Genomic DNA, 22,932 nt, shown 5'->3' with positions numbered 1-22,932 from the left:
ATTGGCTGCTCATGCAATCTGGTGATAGTCAGCAACTGTAAAAGCCCTCATGGCTCGCAAATGCTGATTTTTGTTTGTTTGTTTGTTATGTCAAGATTATAAAGATTGGTTTTTTTGTATAATTATTGATAATTGATGAAACTTTCTGGTTAGGCCATAAAAAAAATTGTTTGCTTGTCCTCCACCGACTGACCCTAATCTGGAAAAAGTTTGTTTTTTTACAAATGAATACCGACCCAAATTTGGGAAATTTATTTTTACAGTTTATTTGATATCATCAGGACATTCTTCGTATTCAGAATGCAATTCAATATGTCTGATGTGCTCTCATGTCCCAAAAATACTGCCCAAACGTTCATACCAGAGCCCTTTAATAATTAGACTTGAATAGTAGAATATCTTTGTATGCAGTCAGGACCTATGCTGGTTTGCAAAACTTGATTGCCATTACACCATGTTTAATACAACTGTGAACAAGCTGGTAAGTTTGTTCTGGTAAGTATACTTTTTTACTTTTTTGTATTTTATTATTAAGCTTGTATTGTGGGGGGGGCAATTTTATCAAATGTTTTTGAACTTACACGGAGTTCCGTCACCCAAACATTGGAATTCCAGACTGATTTAATGTTGCTATCCACCCAGGAGTATATAAAAGGTATATAAATATATACATGGCAAAACTTTAACAAATCCAACTGTTAAGCCAAACAAAAAAAAATGATTTGTCTCATGTCCCATACGCTGGCAAAGTTACGTAATAATCGGATTAACTACCATATAGCAATAGGTCAAAACAATTTCCGCGCTGCACTGATACGTTCACACGGTTACTCTGCATTGAGCCATATCACGTTGATCACTTGCACCTGTAAGATTAGTATATTTGAAAAGACCAGTATTGTATTCAATCTATGATTGCAGACATACACAGGCGAATAGTTCAACCTGCTTGTAGTGCAGCAGATATGTTCAAAATTGTTTTGACCTATTGCTATGGTAGTTAATCCGATTACTTACGTAACTTTGCCATCGTATAGGATTTGAAAATATAGTGCAGTATTTTATTTTTTATAATTTAACAATGCCAATTTGGGGTATTGTATTATATCCCCACTGATGTAGCCAGGTGGGGCAGCTTCCCCTCTGCGAGAAGTCCTCCCCGGCCACCCTCATATTTAAGATTTTAGACATTTTTTGTTAATTTTTGACCATTTTCAGACATTTTGCCCCCCCACCTTGGTCTGGGGCGGACATTTTAAAATGAATTTAGAAGAGCAGCAACGACATCACTTGCATTATATTCCAGATGTTAAATCTACATCATATGCAAAATTTGAGGAAATTCGCAAGAGTCCGCTTTTATTTTAGGGCCATTTGTCTATAACTGGTCTTTACATGTAGCCCTATGGAGAGAGTGCCCGTTAAGGCGCTTATAACCCCATTTTAGGAACAAAATGTGATTTAAAAAAAAACGGACTTGTGCTTGAATTTTCTAAAATTTTCAGAGTATGTAGTATGAACATGTAGAAATATAAACAAATAGTTGCCCTACCTGCTCTTCTCCGAAAAAATAAAAAGTCCTATACCTCAATGATAATGAAACCCAGGTGCCCCCCTTTTGCCCACCATCTGAAAAAGTGCTGGCTATGCCACTGTATCCCAAATGCAATTGTTATACTGCACACCCACATGTAGGTTATAGTAGGGCCTACAGAATACATTTTTTGAAGTACCAATTCTCTCGGAAGCAACTGAACATTAATATTATAGCAGATTTTCAGCAAATGTTTTATTAAAATAAAATAAAAAAGAAATAAAATTCAACTTCTGCCATTTTATTATGAGCAAACACACGGCATAAATCTAATGCACACAGGGGACATGAGACAAATGTATTTTTTATTTGGCATTATGACAGATTTATATAAAATGCTCAGTTTTGGAGAAAATCAGCAGATTTCTGCAAAAATTAGCAGTTTTTGAGAAAGTGCAAAATTTGATTTTCCATGTCATTTTTTTTTCATCTCCATAAGAACTTATTAAATGTCCACATTGATGAAAACTGCATGTTTATGTTCTAAAGACACAACAATCAATAGTAGTAGAGTAGAAACTGTTTCGCCAATTTTTTTTTTCATTTTAAAAATACGGATAAATTAAAAAAAAGTATCAAAATCAGACTTTTTTTTTCAATTTTGACCAATATGTTGGATATTTTAAGGAATAAAAATTACAGAATTAGGTCCCAATTTGAAAATGATAAAAAAAAGCTATTTTTAGAAATATGCTGTGATAGTTCCTTGCATCATTTCCTTCCTAAAATGTATACTTATACTTCTAAAGATACAATACAAAAATGTCTCTTAGAGTGACCCTGTGCAGTGGCAGCACTACAGGTTGGATGGGGCATGCCCTCCCAAGAAATTTTTCTTGCCCCCCAGTAAAAAAAACAAAATTATGAAAATTACTCAAACTTTTTTAAGTTAATTGTGGCAATTTTGCACAAGGTTGGTTGATTATTCCCCTCCCCTGAAATTCACTTCCCCGCATGCCCCCCCATCAGTGATTTGTTTAGTCTGATTTAAAATTTGGTAAAGAGAATATAAAGCCAGTCATTGTGACAACCACCTGACACCAAAATTGTATTATTTTGTGTCCAAATAGATATTTTTCACTGCAGTCGTGTTTGCCGATTAAGTATAAATAAAATTAAATTTACAAATATAATATGATTATCATGTATATTATTTATGGAATACAAATGATACTCTCTCTTTTTATTATTATCTCTTTACAGAGATCATGTGATAATTGTGCGACCGTGGAGGGAAGGAAGGAAGCAATATCAAAGTTCATGAAATGTAAATAGACAATACACTGGCCGATACTAGCAGAATCGATATGAATTGAGTACCTACATGTACATGTATAGCTACTGTCTGAATTCATATTGATTCTGCTAGTGCTAATAGGTTTACAAATCTCTTGATTGTCATTATCCGTAAAGCAATTTCAGCATGCCAGGTAAGCATATAGCTTCTATTTTATTCTATTTTGTCAGTATTTTCAGAATATATATGTATTGCTAGAAGATGTGTAGTCCAATATCAGATCATGTGTGTTTGACTATAGATGGAGTTCCATCACCCAGACACACGGTAGTAATTCCACTATCGCTCCAGAGGTTTGAATACTAGGAATAGGAATAAATAATGTACAGCCTGTCTCAAAAAAAATTGTGCAAGTGAAAAGCGCCCTCTGTGGCAATTAGAAAATAGCGTTGTGATGTAATGCTTACATCAACGTCAAGGGCATAGTCTTAGCTCTCAACTGCCGTTTAGTCTGTTCAATTTGCTTGTTTTAATCTCGAGATATGCTTACTTAACAACGAAAGGGTAAAATCACAATTGTGCCACTTACTAGGGAAGTTGGCTGTGCATGTATATCAACGATAGCATCATCAAGTTTATCAAGAATTCCTTCGTGAAATCAAAAGATTACACAACAATACAAAATTGTTTTTAATGTTTTATCATGATAAAGGTATAATGATTCTCTTTTTCCACTTACGACAAATTAAACGATAAATAAATATTTCACATTCTGCTGTAAAATAACATACATGTGCATGTCAATGATTTTACCATTGTAAATGCTGTTCTTTTTCTCATTCAAGACATACAAATATTACACACTTAGGTTAATGAACTTTGACAAGTTCATGAAATTTGACAAATTAATGAAATTAGACAAAATGCACTGCGCTGGTGTTGATGCGTCTAATGCACGAGCCCCGAAGGGGGAGTACATTAGACGCATCAACATCAGCTATCATTGATTTACATGTACAGCCCTATTCCCTAGTAAAAGTGGCACAATTGTGATTTTACCCCTTTGTTCTTAACTAAATATATCTTGAGATTAAAAAGAACAAATTGAACAGAACAAACGGTATTTGAGAGCTAAGACTGTGCCCTTGACGTTGATGTAAGCATCATGTCGCAACAGTATTTTCTATCGCCAAAGAGGGCGCTTTTCACTTGCATAATGTTTTTTGAGACAGGCTGTATATTGCAGTGGCATATATATAGAAGAGACATATCAAGTTCATTTGACACTGCCCTGCTTTTATTTATTTGTTTGTTTGTTTGTTTGTTTGTTTGTTTGTTTGTTTGTTTGTTTATTTGTTTGTTTGATTGGTCAATTGATTGATCGATCGATTCTAATTCAATATGGTAATGAGAAAAATATGGGTTTTCACCTGATACTAAAGTCTCATTGCATTTTGATGGGGTAAAGTGGGGGTTGGGAGTTGCCAGTCAGGTCGCCTACCTTTAATACTTGTTTTTCACAGGTCTTTAAAATCAAAAGTGAATGAACTTTTATTTCAATTTCACTCTACATGTATTTAGTCTCTAGAAATTATTTTGCATTGCCAGTTGATACACAGGCCTTCAAAAATTGAAGGCCCTGTGTGGTTGATATGCATGAATGCTAAAATGCAATAGGCCCAATCTGGCCCATTGTATACATGATCAGTGACTCCCAGAACCATGCTATGCTATATGCTATGCACAAGCTTACATGCTTACATTTAACCTGGTATGCATGCTAAATAAACAAGCCCATTATAAACAAGCCTATATATTGACTCATATGGGGAAGTTTTGACTCGGTTTTAGAATTCAGAGGAATTCATTTATTGGGATTATAAGGTAAGTTAAGGGCTGGGGTATGAACGTTTGGACAGTATTTATTGTGGGACATTAGAGCACATCAGACATATCGAATTGCATTCTGAATACTGAAGAATGTCATTCTGATATCAAATAATTTTGATTTTTGAAATTCGCAATTTAATACACATTTTATGGCAAATCATTAAAATTGATATTTTTGATATTTAACAGTACTTGAAGTAAACTTTACAAATCTGATGATTTATACTTAAAGTGTATGTAGGTGGGATGACAAGCCGACGATCAATTGAAATTTTGACCTTTTCAGATTGAAGATATGGATTTTTTCCCAAAACACCAAAAAAAAAAAATTAGGTCTTTTTGGGAACAAAATCCATATCTTCAATATGAAAGGTCAAAATTTTCAATTGACCGTCGGCTTTTCCTCCCTGCTACATACACTTTAAGAATATGTCATTAGATTTATATAATTTACTTGAGGACTGTTATATATCAAAATTTGAAAAATATCAAATTTTTATAATTTGTCATAAAATTTGTATTATATTGTGATTTTCAAAAATGAAAAATATTTGATATCAGAAAGACATGCTTCAGATTCAGAATGCAATTCGACAGGTCTGAGGTGCTCTCATGTCCCACAAAAAATACTGTCGAAACCAATAAACGCTCATTTTAGATCCTTTAAGGGATCAAGGATTTTTTTAAATTGCGCAGAAATGGAAGGAGTCTGTGAATGTTAGCTGTGAATTTTTGCCTAAAATTGATGCTTCATATGAAAGAGGGAAGTCTTTAGATTAGGGTTGTGCAATAATTATGAGCTCGGGAATGGGGGGGGGGGCAAGAATTTTTTGGCGAGTCGAAAGGGGGAGGCAAGTAATTTTCAGCAAGCCGAGAGGGGGGGCATGTGATTTTTGGCACACATTCTTGGGGCGCCTTTTAAATAAAATGCTCTAAAAAGGCTTAGGAAAACCGTATGGAAACGCAAATTTTCCTGCTCACATAGACCATTTAAGGTTAGCAAATTGGGATCCCATAAATTTGCCATGTGCAAGAGGGGGGGCAAAGATTTTTGGCGGGCTCATAATTATTGCACAGTCCCTTAATATGCTCAATTTAATAATAGGAAATCTTTTACAGAGGTATGACAGAACCATGAAATAAGAATTATGCTGCTCTTTCCACCCATCTCAAACAGATCATGCCCACTAAACACATAAACAGAATTAGCAATCTGGAATCACAAGGCCAAATATTTAGAACTAATTGTGATAAGGTTTTGTCTTCAAAGTTTTAGTCAAATCTGGCTTTGGATGACAATATTGTTTTGTTTCATATTTAAATCATGCCAACAACTTGGGAGTGAAATTCTCTTGTGCACAAATACCATCCCAACAAGTACCCAAAGACGTGTCACATTTAAAGTAATAACCCGGCTGATACTATATCCCCACATCATGAATGTTACGTGGTATGCATTTCAGAAACATTTATGTTGCTAGCCTAGCTTGACCGTCACAATTTGTGGCTATACATGTATGGGCTGGTCACTGAAAATGTGTAATTTTATGATTTCTTCGCCAATAAGAGCCACAATACGGTCAATAACAGCTGATAACAGACCTTCTTGGTACTTAATCTTGGTTTTCATACATCTATCACAGAAAACCCGTACTTGAAAGGCCTACTGTCCACCCATAGAACAGCATTTTGTTTGTCACCAAATGACCAGTTTTACACTTTGAGTAACATTTTAATTAATCTTGCTTTTTTACAGAAAAACAAAATGGCATCTTCATCAGGTCCTGGTTTGACCCTTATTGATGGCAAAGATATCACATTAGGCAAGTTACTGGGACAAGGTGGCTTTGGAGCAGTGTATAAAGCCAAACATGTCAACTGGGGAGATGTAGCTGTGAAGAGATTGAAAGGAGTCACGTAAGTTATCGTTTTCTCCGAATGCTTAGCAAGACCGTTTTATCACTTTTTGCTGCCAGATTTGGAAAGTTGTAAGGCATAATCTTGGTTTAAAATTTGAAGAGCTTTGTTGCAAAACTCCTTACATCCACTCGAGCAATTTTGAGAACACATCAAAAAAATCACTGATATAAGGTGGTTTTCAACAAAAGCAGGTTTTGGCAGGATGCTTTTTTGATGTTTTCTCAAAATTGCTCAAGTGGATGTAAGGGGTTTTGCATCAAAGCTCGTCATTTTATGCTTCATAATATTAAAAATTGGTTCATGAAGTCTTGTGTTTCACGTGTGGAATACCATCATGTAAATCAACTCCTGCAGCAGCTTATTATAGTACATAAAATACAGCAAATAAATGTTTTGTAGTCGCTCTGTATTGTCAGTTATCTTGATAAAAAAAAACAAGTGGGATATGACAGGATCCATATTTTTCCAGTTTTTGCCATTAAATTAAATATTTGCAGTGTACTTCTTTGAGCAAGATAGCTTAATTCTCAATTGCTTCACTCCACCCAGGTGTAAAATGGGGAGCTGCTGGGGGTAATCACAATCCATGTCACTGAGAGTACTTGCGCATCAGTTGCGGACTTGGTGAAGCGGAAATGATTCTGATATATCCTTATGGCAGCGGAATAATTGCTGTTGAAGTGTGCTGATAATTAGGCCATGCCTAGCTGAAGCGCACGTTAAATCAAACAACATTTATTTATTTATTTATTTATTTATTAATATATGGATCTTATAGGTAATGAGTCAAGGAAGCCAATAATTTCATTAATTGTGACGTGTCACATCAAAAGCAGACACTTTTGGGTAGGTTATCAAGTTTGAGGTTTTCACATATCTTAAATATAGAGATATTTTGCTCCACAATGCGGTTTTCCCCAATGAAATCGGACATTTCTATTAGCGAAGGTAATAAGTCTGTAAGTTATGGTATTATAAAATTCAAAATTGAGATATCGGCCTTTAAATATATTATTGACAATGTTGAGAGTAGGAATTACCTTGAAAAAATGTCTCAAAAAATACAAGATGCCAGTTATATTCTGGTCTGAAACTATCAGGCAATATTTTTAACAAATTAATAACATCACAAATTTGCAACAAACCCAAATTGTGAAAAAAATCACCCGCGGGCAGATTTTTGGCTATTTCTCCATTTACGATCCTACCCAAAAGTGTCTGCTTTTGACATGACACATCACAATTTTTCAATAGGTCATGCAGTTCTTGAGTTAAGGTAAATAATATATCAAAACAACAAAAATTTTGTGTGTTTTCTTTCCCCCTCCCAAGAAAAATCTTATACATGCTTTATTTTTCTCAATATTTGAATGCAAACACCACTAGGTTATGCTTCCCTCTAAATCACTTTAATTGGTTTTAATTGCTAATTGGTATTCATAATATAAAAATTACCTGAGTCTAAAAAACATTACAAAAAGTCTGATAAATTTTGGACTTTCTTATCTGTTGTTAAACAGCCTTACAGCTGACGTCCAAAAAGAAGCAGATAGAATGTTACGAGTGGTGTCATCCCCATACCTGGTTACAGTCATGGGTTTAATAAAGAATCCTGGTGATGTTGGCATCGTCATGGAGTACTTCGAAAATGGCTCGCTTAAGGATTTTGAGAAGAACTACATGAAGTGTGATTGTTGGGCAAGAAAGGTCAAAATGGTTCAAGATATAGCATTTGGCATGAACTATCTCCACACTTTAAACCCACCGATAATACATCGCGATTTGAAACTAGAAAATGTATTTGTGGGCAGTGGATTTGAAGCGAAGGTAGGTGAGAGATTGAAAAAACCTTTGTCAATATATATTTATACTAAAAATTCTGATTTAAAGTGTGCTGAGGCTTGTGGCTTTATTCCCTTGCGTAACACACTATAAATCATTGCACTTTAGTGGCATCAACCTGTCAATTCTGGTCAATTGCTGGTCAGACATTCATATGTGTCTAAATATATGGTTGAATCCAACCAAAAGTGTCCACGGGCCAAAAATAAAAGTCCAAAATAAAAATGTCTCCACAATTTTTTTCCTTTTGCCCATTGATTGATGGCATGTTGGCCTTATAGGAACCAAAAGTGCCATCACTAATCTTGAAAAATAAATCCAGGACGTGTGATAGTAAATGTGACATCAAAACCCAATGTTACCTACGAATACCACTCGGATGCTTTCATTATCGCAATACTAATCAACCTAAAACAAATGGAATATTCCCATTAACACTTTTTTCGTGTAATGTAGACCACGGGGTGTCAGGAAAATGCTAGCTCAACCAGAAAATATTTGTTTTTATTTTTATAACACGATCAATATGATCTAGTCAATTTATGCTATGTAGTTTATTTTTGAAAATGAAGTTTAGGTCAGTTTCTGTAATTTATTTATCAAATGAGTTTTGATAAATTTACATATTGTATAAGAACGAGTGGGATATCTGTTTTCAGGAATATTAGGAATTGTACGCATACACCTAATGCTTTATAAAATGATAGGTGAAGAGACCCGGGTTTTCGTAGGTAACAGGAGCGATTTAACAATTTCTATATTGAGTTTAGAGGTTCAAATTTTGCTATTATGGTAATAAATGATTAAAATGGTAGTTTTTAGATCTCGTTCAGATGGTACGTCCAAATGAATAAGTGCTTTTACCTTAGATCAAAATTTTTTTGATGCTTTTAGCAAGATTTTGAACACTTCATTTTGATATACAATTAGTTTTACAGCAAATTTACATAATAAATAATTGTTGAATGAATCCGTATATGGGTAATAATATTGTCCGGGGGTACCGCTTAAAGTTTTTGACAATTAATTTCCATTGGTAGGGACACTTCAGTACACATGTCATGTATTATGCTGTATTCGTAAGTAACATTTCAGTATTTGTAGGTAAGAATTAGACTTTTGGTGGATATCGCAATCAAATCTTAATTTTATAAAGCACTTTGAATGTATTATTTTCTTTATGTGCGTTTATTGATACTTGAGACCATATCATGTATATTTAATGTCGGTTCACAGTGGTTGAAAGAGGATTGAAGTAAGAAACAAATTTGCACTAAAGTGACTTTAATTTGCTTAATTGCACACAAATCGCTTAAAACCATTATTACAGACTTGTGAAGTCCATCTTTGAGTCAGTTACGTCTTGTGGCCTTTCGTTTGAGGGCAACTATAATTAGCTTTATACTAGGGTCCAACACTGTGTTGTCTAGATCATGAGACAATGAGAAAAGTAGTTTTTGTAGGTAAACTTAGCGAAAACGTCAAAAGTTACCTTCGCATAAACCAATTTGGACACAAATTACTCAGAAACCAGAAGGTCGGTAAACGTTTAAAATGAAACACACATGACAGCTGACAAATCCAAGTATTTATCCCCTTCTAATCTTCTTCGAATCTGATTTTTCTTTCAAATGAGCAGACCGTCGTCTATTTCAGTACATATTTTTCAACAATTAAGCCAGTATTCAGTTTTGCATGGTGGGCATGTATGTGAATTCGCAACTTTCATTGACATATGATTTTATAGTAAACATACAGGCCTTTGTTGTGTACCAATATGGGCATTGGCATGAATGGCGGTGTTTCACAATACTGTCATGATGTCAAATTGTATTCGTAGGTAACATTCGGTTACCGAAATTTACCTACAAATACTTGCTATTATTGTTGACATCTCAGAAACATTTAAACGCAGGCTATTGAAACTTGGTAGAAATAAAGAGTGCATTACCCTACACCTATTGCTTAACTACTGTTTACTATTCTCTCACTTTGTGGAAATGACACAACTTTTAACATGTATTCGGAGGTAATGCATATTTTTTACCAAACCTACCTTTGTGCTATTTAGAATTTCTGGCAGCTAAACACAATAATAAAGATGTCTGAATGCAATGCATTTCAGTATTGGACATATCAAAGCTTGTATCAATTGCGCATTTATTAGGGATTTCCATTTTTAAAGATATATCTAGTGCTATGAAAAATTGTATTCGTAGGTAATGTAAAAAATACCACTCAAAAAATGATCACAAAAATTCATAATTATGTACAAATATGTGAAAAATTGAACAGGCAATCTTTGAATACACACCTTTCAGGAAATCAATTTAGATTCAATCCAATGACTTCTTTTCATAACTGATTTAGATGTTTTTAAAAATACTTTAAGAAATATTTTGAAAAAATGGGTAAAAATGTTTTGGGGTCTCTGTGTCTAAGTTTTTCGCAGAAGGGGGTCTTATATATGGCGCGAAGCGTATGACCAAGGCGAATAAACACAATACAAAAACGAATGCCAATTGATTAATACTTTTAAGTTATGGCCCTGAACATGCCGTGTACACTTTTCGTTGGATTCGACCATATATGTTTTGTATTTCTGGACAGCTCACTCTTTTAGCAACACCTAATTGGAGTCATACCCAAGTTTCCGTATGGTATAATATATTTTGGATATGTGTATGTGTCTTGCTGGCAAACTGATTAGTTTGAGTCAAGTCGGAAATGTTAGTCGAGATATTTTCATCTAGTTTTTAAAAATGTTAATCAAATTATTTCAGTGTTACGTTTTCCCCAAAAAAATTGGGTCAAAAAAGTGTTTTTTGGGATTTTCTCCCAAAATGAGTATTTTTGCCCCAATTTGACCTCACAGATGGATTTGTCAAGTCTTTGCCATTTTAAATATGTATTTATATAATTAGACCAACAATTTAGCAGTTATGATGCTCAAAAGTTTCCATAATTCCAGTGTCAAGACCACCCGTAACTTAGTACAAACACTTCTTGGACAAAGGTGTACCCTAAATTGAAATAATATATTCATTATGAGAATATGGTAAGATGGAATTCTTGAAAAATAGTTTAAGAGATTGAAAATATAAATTTATGTAAATGGATCATTACAGGTACAAGTGTTGTATTATTATGGCAGAGCCAGTTTGCAGCATAGATTTACAATTGAATCATTCACAGTCAATTTCACTACCATTGAAAGTTTTAATATGCAAACATCAGCAAAAGACAAGTAAAGAGAATGGGACCTACAATTTTGAAAACAGATCATTTGTTGCTCAAATTCTTAGATGTTGTTGTTTTTCTCACATGATGTGGTTATTACTGAAAATAATGAAATTCAACTTTAACCACTTCTTAACTGAAAATAGATTGAGCAATAGGACTCAATTTTGTTTTTATCACATTGCAATACTTTGATGGTTATGTTTATCTGACACCAAAATTACATCTGGTTTAAACTTTCTTGTTTAGATTGGAGATTTGGGTCTTGCAGTCAGCAGTATGACATCCCGTCGTTATGCACATGTTTCTGGAACACGATCGCACATCCCACCTGAAGCCTCTGACCCAGAAGCAACAAAACCAGATGAATTCTGGGATATATACACGTAAGATCAGTAATATTTTTTCCTCTTTCAATATGCTCCAAGATACACACACAAATTCACTGCAAATCTCATGCAAGATAGCACTAAAATGGGAGGAATGAGGGTACCCGGGGGGAGGTGGGCACTCCCACTTTGGAGGTGACACATATTAAGGGCTGTTAAGACCCCTTTTTCAGCATCGCTGTCACCCAAAGACCCCATATTTTTTTACTTAACACATGCTCTGTCACCCAAAGACCCTTTTTTTTCCATTTGATCCGTCACCCAAAGACCCTTATTTTTCAATTTGAACAGCAATTTTCATTTTTCACTGATTTTATTACTTATTTTGAAAAAACAAAAAAATTTGAAGCCATTTAGAACTAGAAATTCAATGTTTGAGGTTTCTGTGGCTCTGTTTCGGCTCTCACCCAAAAGGTTCCATTTAAAAAAGGTCATGTTTTCACCCAATGACCCCCATATTTTGTACATTTTGCTCTCACCGAATGCCAAAATTCATGCTGCTCCACCCAATGACCCCATATTTTGTACATTTTGCTCTCACCAAATGCCCCTTACTGTGAAAGTGTCAGCCCTACACCTATATCCATTTCATATTGAAGTGCATCCCCCCGGCTCTGTTGTGGCTCTCACCCCAAAAGGTTCCATTTAAAAAAAGTTCATGTTCTCACCCAATGACCCCATATTTCTGACATGTTGCTTTCACAAAATGCCAAAAATCATGCTCTCACCCAATGACCCCATATTTTTTACATTTTGCTCTCACAGAATGCCCCTTACTGTGAAAGTGTCAGCCAGAAAGTTGAAATTTAACCAATTTCTTATTTTGACTGGGGAAAGTAGGAAGGGCAAGGCCCAAGATTTTGTATTGAAATTAAGGGTTAAATTTTCTACATGGATTCCGGGCCGGATTTACCATAGGGCCAGATGGGCCCGGGCCCAAAATTGCCCTGTGCAGTGTGCATCTTCCAATAAGCCAAAAAAACACCATGTTTTGGGCCAAAATAGCCTACGAAAATTACACAATTTTGCGCGTTTCGCGTGCACTGGCCTATTATTTAGCAGAATCCGCTTCAATTCAGGCTAAAATAGTCTAAAAATGAAATTATTTCCGCGTGCTTCTCACTCAAATGTCCTAGTAAAATCTAAAAACTGGGTCACTTGAGTGCACATGCCTTCCTCACAGTGCGTTTGGGGCCTCCAAATTTTGGCCTGGCCCAGGGCCCCCAAAAAGGTAAATCCGGCCCTGCATGGATTACCAGTACAGATAAACTTTCATGGGATATAACTTCTAAATTATCATTTCAGGTTTGCTATCACCACATATGAACTAGTCAGTGGAAGGGATGCATGGCCACAACAACAACAGTGTAAGTCATTGAACATTTACCTGTACATGGTTTTTGTAATTCAGGTTTAAAATGATGTAGGCAGGTCACACCGACATCGCCTGGTTAATAATTACTTTGTACAGCAGAGACACTAAAATCAATACCCAGGATCGATACACGTGAATGTGCTATGCACGATTTGATATTCAGGCGATAAATCTTGGATACCGGGGTAGGAAATGATGAATATCTCCCGTAATTTTCTTATTCTAAAGAAGCCATATTTTTTTGCTTGCACTTGAATATATGTGTTGAAAGGATATGATAGTCATTAGCTTGCGTACTGAGCAAGAAACATGCGTATTGAGCTCAAAAACTGACAAAAATTCTGATTTTATATGTGCCAAACTATAGCGCAGCGAAAGCCACTGGTGGAGGCAGTCTAAATGCAGATGACCTCATGGTGTATACCATGCTCACTCACACACAGAGAGGTCAGTCACCAGACTATTGTCAATAGCCTTAGTCAGATGTCCCTCGGCCCATATGCGTATCAAAACTATTAAACAGGTCGGAACAAAATGGCCATGCATGGCTGTGGATTCAGCCTACCATGTTGATTTCTGCCATGAAGATATCGGGGCGATGACACTGTGCAGATCCATCTCAGGAAAAAAACTACCACCTTTTCCTACCAAAACCATACTTGGCATGTATTTTACTTTGGATGAAAGAAGTAAAATAAGGGGCCACTTCAATTTTTCCTTAAATCCAAGATGGTGGCCAAAATCCCAAAATTCAACTATTACATTTTACCTTCACCTTATATCTGGAAACGTATTTGCTAAACGGACTCGCTATGTGACCCACAATGACCCAACTGTATAATTATGACTACCTTTGAAAAATATGATGAATTAAATGACACAAGGAGTCCATATGCCATTATCTCTCTCCCTCTTCTCTTTATCTTTTTTCCTTCCTTTTGCCTCTTTTTTTGCAAATCATAAGGGGGCCCCTGATTGTATAGTGTGCAAATCATTTATTTTTGAATTGATATTCTTTTCCAGTTGCCAATGACGCTCTTATTGCCCTATGGGTTCTCAAAGGGCACCGACCAAAGTTGGAAGTCATTCCTCCAGAGGCTCCATCAGAACTCGTAGATGTCATTCAAATGTGTTGGGTGGCAGAGCCAAAGGAACGACCCAGCTTCAAAGGTAACCATGGAAACTTTGTTCTTTTTTCTCACTTTTTGGAAATCATTGAATATAGCTCACCAATGTAACATTTTACATATCATTTTGTTTACTTTGAAACTCATTTTATAGATATCTTGAATTCTGTCACGGAGTTGTTTGAGACCAAATTCAAGCATAGACTGCGTAAAGCTGACAGGGCAATATTTGAACAAATGGACCTTCTAGTAAGTACAAAGAAAGAATTTGTCTGAAATAATTTCACAAAATGAATATCATATGTAACATGATCAAGGGGAATGAGTCGGATGTCGCCAATGTTGTTTTTGAGATATTGGCAAAAACAGTGTTCAAATGCTTTTGTTTTATATTGTTTTCAGCCATTGATAAATTGACCAGAACTCGGTAACCAGATGTCCATTTTTAATGGGGTTTGCATCAAAATGTAGCATTCGTAAACTGCCAGAAAATGTAAAAGACTTCTAATTGAAAATTGCCGACATGCGACTCATTCCCCTTGATCATGTCACATTAGGAGTGCCATCAGAAAATCAGCAGAGCGAGTACAAAAATGTTATTATGCAACTTTCCTAAACTTGAAGACTATCCTACGTGTTTTATATTTCTTTATACTTATTTCAGTCGTGCATTCTCGTGACAGTATGTGATGTCTCAAATTAGCCTGAAAAGTCCTGTACCAATCATGCAGACATAAATTGAAAACAACAATATATTTTTTATAATAATGTTACTTCATTTCCAATAATTTGTATTTTGGAATTATCATGTTACGAAACCAAATTTTGACATTGTACATGAGAGGGAAAATAGAGCCGGGTATGCCATGAATATACATGAATATACATTCATACATTCTTTTTGTTTAAGATCCATGTGTTAATTTGGTTATTGAAATAAAAAAATTCAATAGATTGTAGGCTGGAACATTACAGCAACCGATATAGGTAAGTGGAGGCAAGTGGATGCCTGGGAGATGATGGTCTTGCCAACCCTATTGTAACCCATAAGAGCATGCAAGATAAGTCTACTGAAAATCATAGCTTAATTCGCTGTCGTAGTAAACGTTAGAATATGACAGTTGCTAGGTTAACTGGCTCATGCTTTCATATCGAAATGATCACAACACAAAGCCTATGGCATATCATAATTCGGAACAAATGTATGAGCCCAGGCTTGATCCAGTAACCAATGGATACTAATGTGCACTATCATAGCGAATAGGGGACAATTACACCTTATGGCATCAAATTCACACTGCACCCACTCTGCCTCATACCTTAATGTTATGTGAGTAGTGTGCATTCAGGGGTCCTAGAAATGCTGACTCCAATACTTAATATTTGTGTCTTGTTTTGTTTATGAGTTTAAAAAGTATTAAAACATCTACATTTCTATGTATTCTGAGGAAGCAGATGAAGCTAGTGTACAGCAGAGTGGATCTTCCGCAACTGACAGTGGCATAGGAAGTGACTTTTGGGGGAGTCTTGAAGCCACAAGTGTCAAAGATTGTGACAACACAATAACAAGTTGGGATACAGCAACAGAGACAGAGAGTGCAAGTGGGAATACAGCTACAGCTACAGAGAGTGCAAATAGGGATACAACTACAGCAACAGAGAGTACAAGTGGGGATACAGCTACAGCTACAGAGAGTGCAAATAGGAATACAACTACAGCAACAGAGAGTGCAAGTGGGGATACAGCTACAGCTACAGAGAGTGCAAATAGGGATACAACTACAGCTACAGAGAGTGCAAGTGGGGATACAACTACAGCTACAGCTACAGAGAGTACAAGTGGGAATACAGCTACAGCTACAGAGAGTGCAAATAGGGATACAACTACAGCAACAGAGAGTACAAGTGGGGATACAGCTACAGCTACAGAGAGTGCAAATAGGGATACAACTACAGCAACAGAGAGTACAAGTGGGGATACAGCTACAGAGAGTGCAAATGGGGATACAATGACCTCACCAAGGGCTGTGGATAAATCAAGCATGGAAATAAGAGCTTATTTCCATGAATCAAGTAAGTGGTGTTAAGGGAAGGGGTATAAACGTTTGGACAGTATTTATTGTGGGACATTAGAGCACATCAGACATATCAAATTGCATTCTGAATACGAAGAATGACCTGATATCAAATAATTTTGATTTTTTGAAATTGCAATGTAATACACATTTTATGGCAAATCATTAAAATTGATATTTTTGATATTTAACAGTACTCAAGTAAACTTTATTTGAAGTGTATGTAGGTGGGATGAAAAGCCGACGATCAATTGAAAATTTTGACCTATCGTATTGGAGAAACACAGAAAAAAAATTAGGTACAAAAAATCCATATCTTCAATATGAAAGGTCAAAATTTTCAATTGATCGTCGGCTTTTCCTCCCAGCTACATACACTTTAAGACTATATCATTAAATTTATAAAATTTACTTGAGGACTGTTATATCTCAAAATGTGAAAAATATCAAATTTTAATAATTTGTCATAAGATTTGTATTATATTGTGAATTTCATAAAATGAAAATTATTTGATATCAGAAAGACATTCTTTGTATTCAGAATGCAATTCGATAGGTCTGATGTGCTCTCATGTCCCACAAAAAATACTGTCGAAACGCAATAAACGCTCATTCCAGTTCCCTTAATAACTAACCCTGGTAAACACATACACATACCCCCCCCCCCCCCATGCGACATACACCTTTATGTGTAATTGCCTCCAAACATGGACGCTGTCTAGGACTATGCAAACGTGGACGTCCGAATCCGTACTCAAGCGACATACCGAGGACGTTTTCTGCAATATTTTTCTGTATTTTTGTGGTTATGGAATTTAAATGGATATTTTTTCTACTTGTAATAATATTAACTTTACATGCAAAATTGTCATTTCATTTTTCAAAATGTGAGGGCTCCATAGGATTGGAGGTTGCACCCCAGACCCCTGCTAAAACTGTACCACTTTTTAATTCGTTCCGACGGCCCCGATTTATATAACGTAACTAATTAATCGAATTTTTTATCTTTTCATAATTTGTTACTTGACTGGTTAGAGAGATTGCTATTTCATCCGAAGTGTGGCATAAATGCAGAGGTTATCTACAATGGTTGGGCAGCACATAGACTAAAGTAAGAGCATGGGGACACACCTACAGATATCCAAGGCTTTTTAAGATTTTTTTTTTTTTTTGCAAACTTGAGCATTTTTCCAACAATTTTTGATGAAAATTGTCAAAGTTAGTCAAAATTTTTTTTTTAAACAGGTCCTAGTATTTGTATCTAGATTTTTTTTTTATTATTCAAGAAATTTTTTGTTACGGTAACCAAAAAAAAACCCGTTTTGGGGGGGATTTTTGCCCAAATTTGCACAGATGGATTCATCAAGTCATTTCCATTCTAAATATGTATACTTTTATATACCTTAGCCCAACAATTTAGAAGTTGTAAGGCCACAAAAGTTTACATTAATTCCAGGGTTTTAGACCACCCTTAAAGAACTGCAATTGAAGACCTGAGCGCAAGAAGACCGTAAGTCTACTTGTCCCCTCAACATGTATAATACTCAAGTTGCGTATAGTTTGGTAATATTTTATACATGTTCAGGGGCCAAAACAAATCTTTCACAACCTTTCATGATGTTTTCACCCTGGAACATGTATTAAACATTATCAAAGCCTAAGAAACTATTCGTAACTTATATGTATACATGTTGAGGGGCCAAGTGGACTTACGGTCTTCTTGCGCTCCGGTCTTCAATTGATCTTTGAGAATAACTTGTTGGTTTCTCAGAACCCAAAATTGATGTCTGGATCACTGGCATTGTGTTTCCTTATTATAATTCTGTACAGGATTGAATATCAATTAATAACATTCGGTGAAATTTCTCTGTCTGATTTTCTCTTGCAGTCCCCTTGAGGCATTATCTGATGCTGTTGTCCTGAGTAATCGTCCACTAGCAGAAGGTGAAATGTTTGAGATTCGCATTGACAGAATGGTGGATCAATGGGCAGGATCTATAGAGATTGGTGTCACAACACACTCGCCTAGATATTTAGGTAATTTTTTTTAAATATATATATACATATATATATATATAATACATAAAGCAGCGTAATTATGTTATAACAGCATTTATTACTCGGAGTGTCACGCCTAAAACGGCGATCATCAGATAAATAGCTGAACACTGAACTGTAACTCCAAAACAAAATAAATTCACAGCGTTGAAAGCATACGTGTCTTCACTAGAAAAGTATGACAGCGCGCATGTTTGATGATCGCCGTTTTAGGCGTGAAACTCCGAGTAATATATCATGCTGTTATAACATAATTACGCTGTTTTATGTATTTTATTACACGCTCTACTATCTAATAGTATCGAGCACTATCTTCAGCTGTTTTGATTAACTATATATTATATATATATATGTATTTGGGATTCTAGATTTGGTAAGGAATTAAACATGGGCTTATTTATGTCAGTATGATATTCATGTAAAATATAACATGGTGTGATATCTGTCTGTACAGTAGAGTAGCCCTCTACAGTACTATAGTAGTCCTATTGAAATTATACAAGCTACATACTTGCTTAGGGCTGTGCAATAATTATGAGTCTCGGAGGGGGGGGTAAAATTTCCAAACTCCCTGCCAAAAATCGCTTGCCCCCCTCTCTTGGCCCACCAAAAAATCTTTGCCCCCCCCCCCCCTTTACACATGCCAAATTTTTGGGATCCCAATTTTCAAACTTTAAATGGTCTAGATATGTTGCGAACGCAGCGAGCAGGAAAATTTTTAGAGCGTTTTATTTAAAAGGTGCCCCATGAATGTGTGCCAAAAATTGCTTGCCCCCCCTCTCAGCTCGCCAAAAATTGCTTGCCCCACCTTTCAACTCGCCAAAAATTTCTTGCCCCCCCAATTTTATCCTCCCCAGGGCTCATAATTATTGCACAGTCCCATACACATGTATAGATATTTACTAGCTCAAAATAAGAAGGAAAAAATTAAACTTATTTAGTGATTTTTAGTGTTCTACTCGTAACCCAACAAACATTTGGCATAGAAAATCACACTATGGCCCAAGACAGCATATTAAACTATTTATCAATGTTTAGCTAATCATTTTCAACTCAAGCCATGGAAATGTTGAAGTAAATTTCATATGTTGGTTGTCTTTTGAACTTGCAGATTTTCCAAGAACAATGACTTTTGTAAAAAGTGGAACATGGATGTTGTCAGGCGAAAGTGTTCTGCATAATGGTACAATCATAGAAGATAAATATTGTCAAGACTTATGTAAACTAAAGGTACGTCATATCAATCTGTAACACTTGTATTCCACAGAGGTCTGTTATTGAGACAAGAGTTTTGATTACTATAAAAAGGAGCTGTACAAATTGGGGCTTTGCTATCACTCTTCTTTAATATATTTTACTGATCAGCATGAAACAGGCCCATAACTAGGGGAGGGTGAGGGGGTCAGATCCCCACAAGGCCCAAAAGTCCCCCTTTTTGACCCAAAAGTCCCATTTATGGCGTAACAAGCAAAAAAAATAGGTTTTTAGGCCTTTTGGTCAAAAAAAGGTCAACAGTTTCAAAAAAGGTCCACTTTTTTTTCTTCAAAATTTGCCCCCTCCCCCCGAATTCTGGTTCCAGGCCTGTCTTGCAATGTGTTAAGGCCGTAAAAAATTAATGTTTTGGTTATATTTTTGATTATTTTTTTATATTGATGTGGGAGGGAGGTTTTTTTTTTTTTTTTTTTTTCAATGTAAAATTAGCATTGTCAGTAGTTTTCGGTCTTCTCCAACAGTGCTCGAGGAACGATGAGGCCCTTTTTTTTTTTTCAAATGTGAGATTCTGAGGATATAACCCCTAGAGTACCACAAAAAGACTTGGAAGTGATGCTTGTTCTCTAATAAACTTATTTATATGTATGAAGATTTCATAAATCATTCCAAAGTCTAAAAAATTGAAAAATCTAAAAAAAAAAAAAAATCTGACAAATCCCAGAAATTGAGGAGGAGGGACGAGAACCAAAATATTAATTTTACACGGCCTAATGTATAAGTAGCCCAGCAGTTAAGCAGCATGTCCCAATGGTTAAGGTCTTTGACTCTGGTGCAAGAGGTCCCTGGTTCATTTCCTGCTGGAGGCGGATATCAAAAAATTATTATCCATTACTGCAATTGATTTGTGGGGCAGGGGCAGTGATTTTGTCACAGACAGGTCCAATATTTTATCGTAGTTGTGCTAACTACTTAAAACATTGGACCTGCCTATCCTCTATGAGATGAGGATTAAAAACAAAACTTCCTTTGCTAATAAATATGCTCTAGTAATAGTAACAATTATAATCAGACTATTATATGTATGTGCATAGAATCATGAAAAAACTTGTACAAAGCTTATTAAGGGATCTGGAATGAGCGTTTTAGACACAGTATTTTTGTGGGACATGAGAGCACATCAGACATATCGAATTGCATTCTGAATACGAAGAATGTCTTTCTGATATTAAATAATTTTCATTTTTTGTTTTATGACAAATTATTAAAATTTGATATTTTTCACATTTGATATATAACAGTCCTCGAAGTAAATCTTATAAATTAAATGATATATTCTTAAAGTGTATGTAAATTTTACTTGAGTACTGTTAAATATCAAAAATATCAATTTTAATCATTTGCCATAAAATGTGTGTTACATTGCAATTTCAGAAGGACATTCTTCAGATTCAGAATGCAATTCGACACGGTCTGATGTGCTCTAATGTCCCACAATAAATACTGTCCAAACGCTCATACCCCATCCCTTAACAGAGCCATTTGATTAACTCAACATCCAATATTATATTTCAGGTTGGTGACAGAATAGGTGTGCTAAGAAGAAACAATGGCAATTTGCATTTCTTCATCAATGGTGTTGACCAAGGCATAGCAGCAACTCTGGTTCCTCAGCAGTTATATGCTGTGGTGGATTTATATGGCAACACAGTTGAAGCCACAATTGTGGATCTGCTGCAAAAAAGACATGGCAAGGATAAAAATGCGGAAACCCTGCAAAAAAGACATGGCAAGGGTCAAACAGGGTGCACAAGCCATTGACATATGTCAGAGGACAGGGATGCTGCAGTGAGAAAGACATGCACCTGACATGCCCCATATAGGCCTCTGGTCTATCGATCAACAAAGTTGTAACTTCTCAGCAATAATTTAACATTAATAATATGAAATTGGTTAGTTTTCTTCAAACTTGATTTTTTGCTGTATTTTGTCGTATTAAATGTTTACACATTGAATCGGCCAAAGTTTGTGTTTGTAGGTCAACAGAGCTACAGGGTATATCAAAATTGGTACCCATCAGTATTTAGTGAGCATGACCTAGATTGTCACATCAACAACCACCTTGTTACGGCTAACCGCAGGCGCGTGCCCGAGGGGGCCTTTGGGGCTGCAGCCCCAGGGTCTTAGAAAGAAAAAAAAGGAGGGAGAGAGGGGGTGAGAGTGGCATAGCCAGTGGGTGGAGGCAGGGGGCATAGTACCCCCTAAAAATCAAAAGGGGGAAAAAGAAAAAAAAACTCCCTAAAAGTGGATCCATATTTCACAATTTAATGAATTAAATTGAACTCATTTTATAGCCAAAGGCCCACTTTTTCGGTCAATGCATGGAAAATATTCCTATAAATAGGCAATTATAGATGCATATAATACGCCTATGCTCCGAAAATAAATAACGTAAAAATGTTGCACCAAATGCCTTCATTGAGGCTTTGATTGCGAGTTATTGAGCATGGGTGTTCATATTAAATTAAACTTTGCGGCTCAGTTGGAAATCTGGTAAAATATATACTCCGAAAATAACCTACAAATGTGTAAAAATGTTGCACCAAATGGCTCCATTGGGCTTTCACTTTCAAAAAAATTTCTAATTCTGAGGGGGCACATCACCCCTCAGACCCCCCTGTCGTGCGCCGATGTTAGACCTTTAAGTCTTTTTCGTTCCGACTTCAGCCCCCTGGGGTCCCGGTTTCTGGGCACGCCCCTGAACCGTATGCATGGGGTTATGCAAGGTTGCTCAATCTTACATCAGAGGCAATATCATCATAAGTTCCCTGGACCAGTGCTCTACTATCTGAGCTATCCAGCCCTATGGTGGCCAGAGATCCCAATAATTATTACCAATGTCTTTGCTATATTTGTGTAAAGAATGTGTAAAACAGTCTCCCTGTTGCCACAAAACATTTGAAGAGTTCGCATATA

General features: G+C 35.9%; 1 protein-coding gene across 5 annotated transcripts in view; it reads left to right on the top strand.

Moving 5' to 3' along the window:
* LOC140150978 (uncharacterized) overlaps positions 1-22,232 on the top strand; it is a 62,892-nt gene extending 40,660 nt beyond the window's left edge. Inside the window, exons 1-12 of one of the 5 annotated variants that reach the window (XM_072173159.1) lie at positions 2,812-2,861; positions 6,478-6,638; positions 8,162-8,468; positions 11,973-12,109; positions 13,418-13,479; positions 14,511-14,657; positions 14,769-14,863; positions 16,063-16,687; positions 17,725-17,800; positions 18,578-18,726; positions 19,859-19,977; positions 21,532-22,232. In XM_072173159.1, coding sequence (XP_072029260.1) covers positions 6,487-6,638; positions 8,162-8,468; positions 11,973-12,109; positions 13,418-13,479; positions 14,511-14,657; positions 14,769-14,863; positions 16,063-16,687; positions 17,725-17,800; positions 18,578-18,726; positions 19,859-19,977; positions 21,532-21,777 — 2,115 coding nt within the window. In that variant the 5' untranslated portion in view covers positions 2,812-2,861; positions 6,478-6,486 and the 3' untranslated portion in view covers positions 21,778-22,232. Of the gene's footprint in view, positions 1-2,811; positions 2,862-2,883; positions 3,025-4,638; positions 4,716-6,477; positions 6,639-8,161; positions 8,469-11,972; positions 12,110-13,417; positions 13,480-14,510; positions 14,658-14,768; positions 14,864-16,062; positions 16,688-17,724; positions 17,801-18,577; positions 18,727-19,858; positions 19,978-21,531 lie in introns of those variants that run through there. The other 4 variants (XM_072173161.1, XM_072173156.1, XM_072173157.1 and 1 more) reach the window with 4 other exon arrangements.
* Positions 22,233-22,932: the final 700 nt, after the last annotated feature.

The sequence above is a fragment of the Amphiura filiformis genome, chromosome 4, assembly GCF_039555335.1.
Source record: "Amphiura filiformis chromosome 4, Afil_fr2py, whole genome shotgun sequence".
Classification (NCBI taxonomy): domain Eukaryota; kingdom Metazoa; phylum Echinodermata; class Ophiuroidea; order Amphilepidida; family Amphiuridae; genus Amphiura; species Amphiura filiformis.
This window is presented reverse-complemented; position numbering and strand designations above follow the sequence as displayed.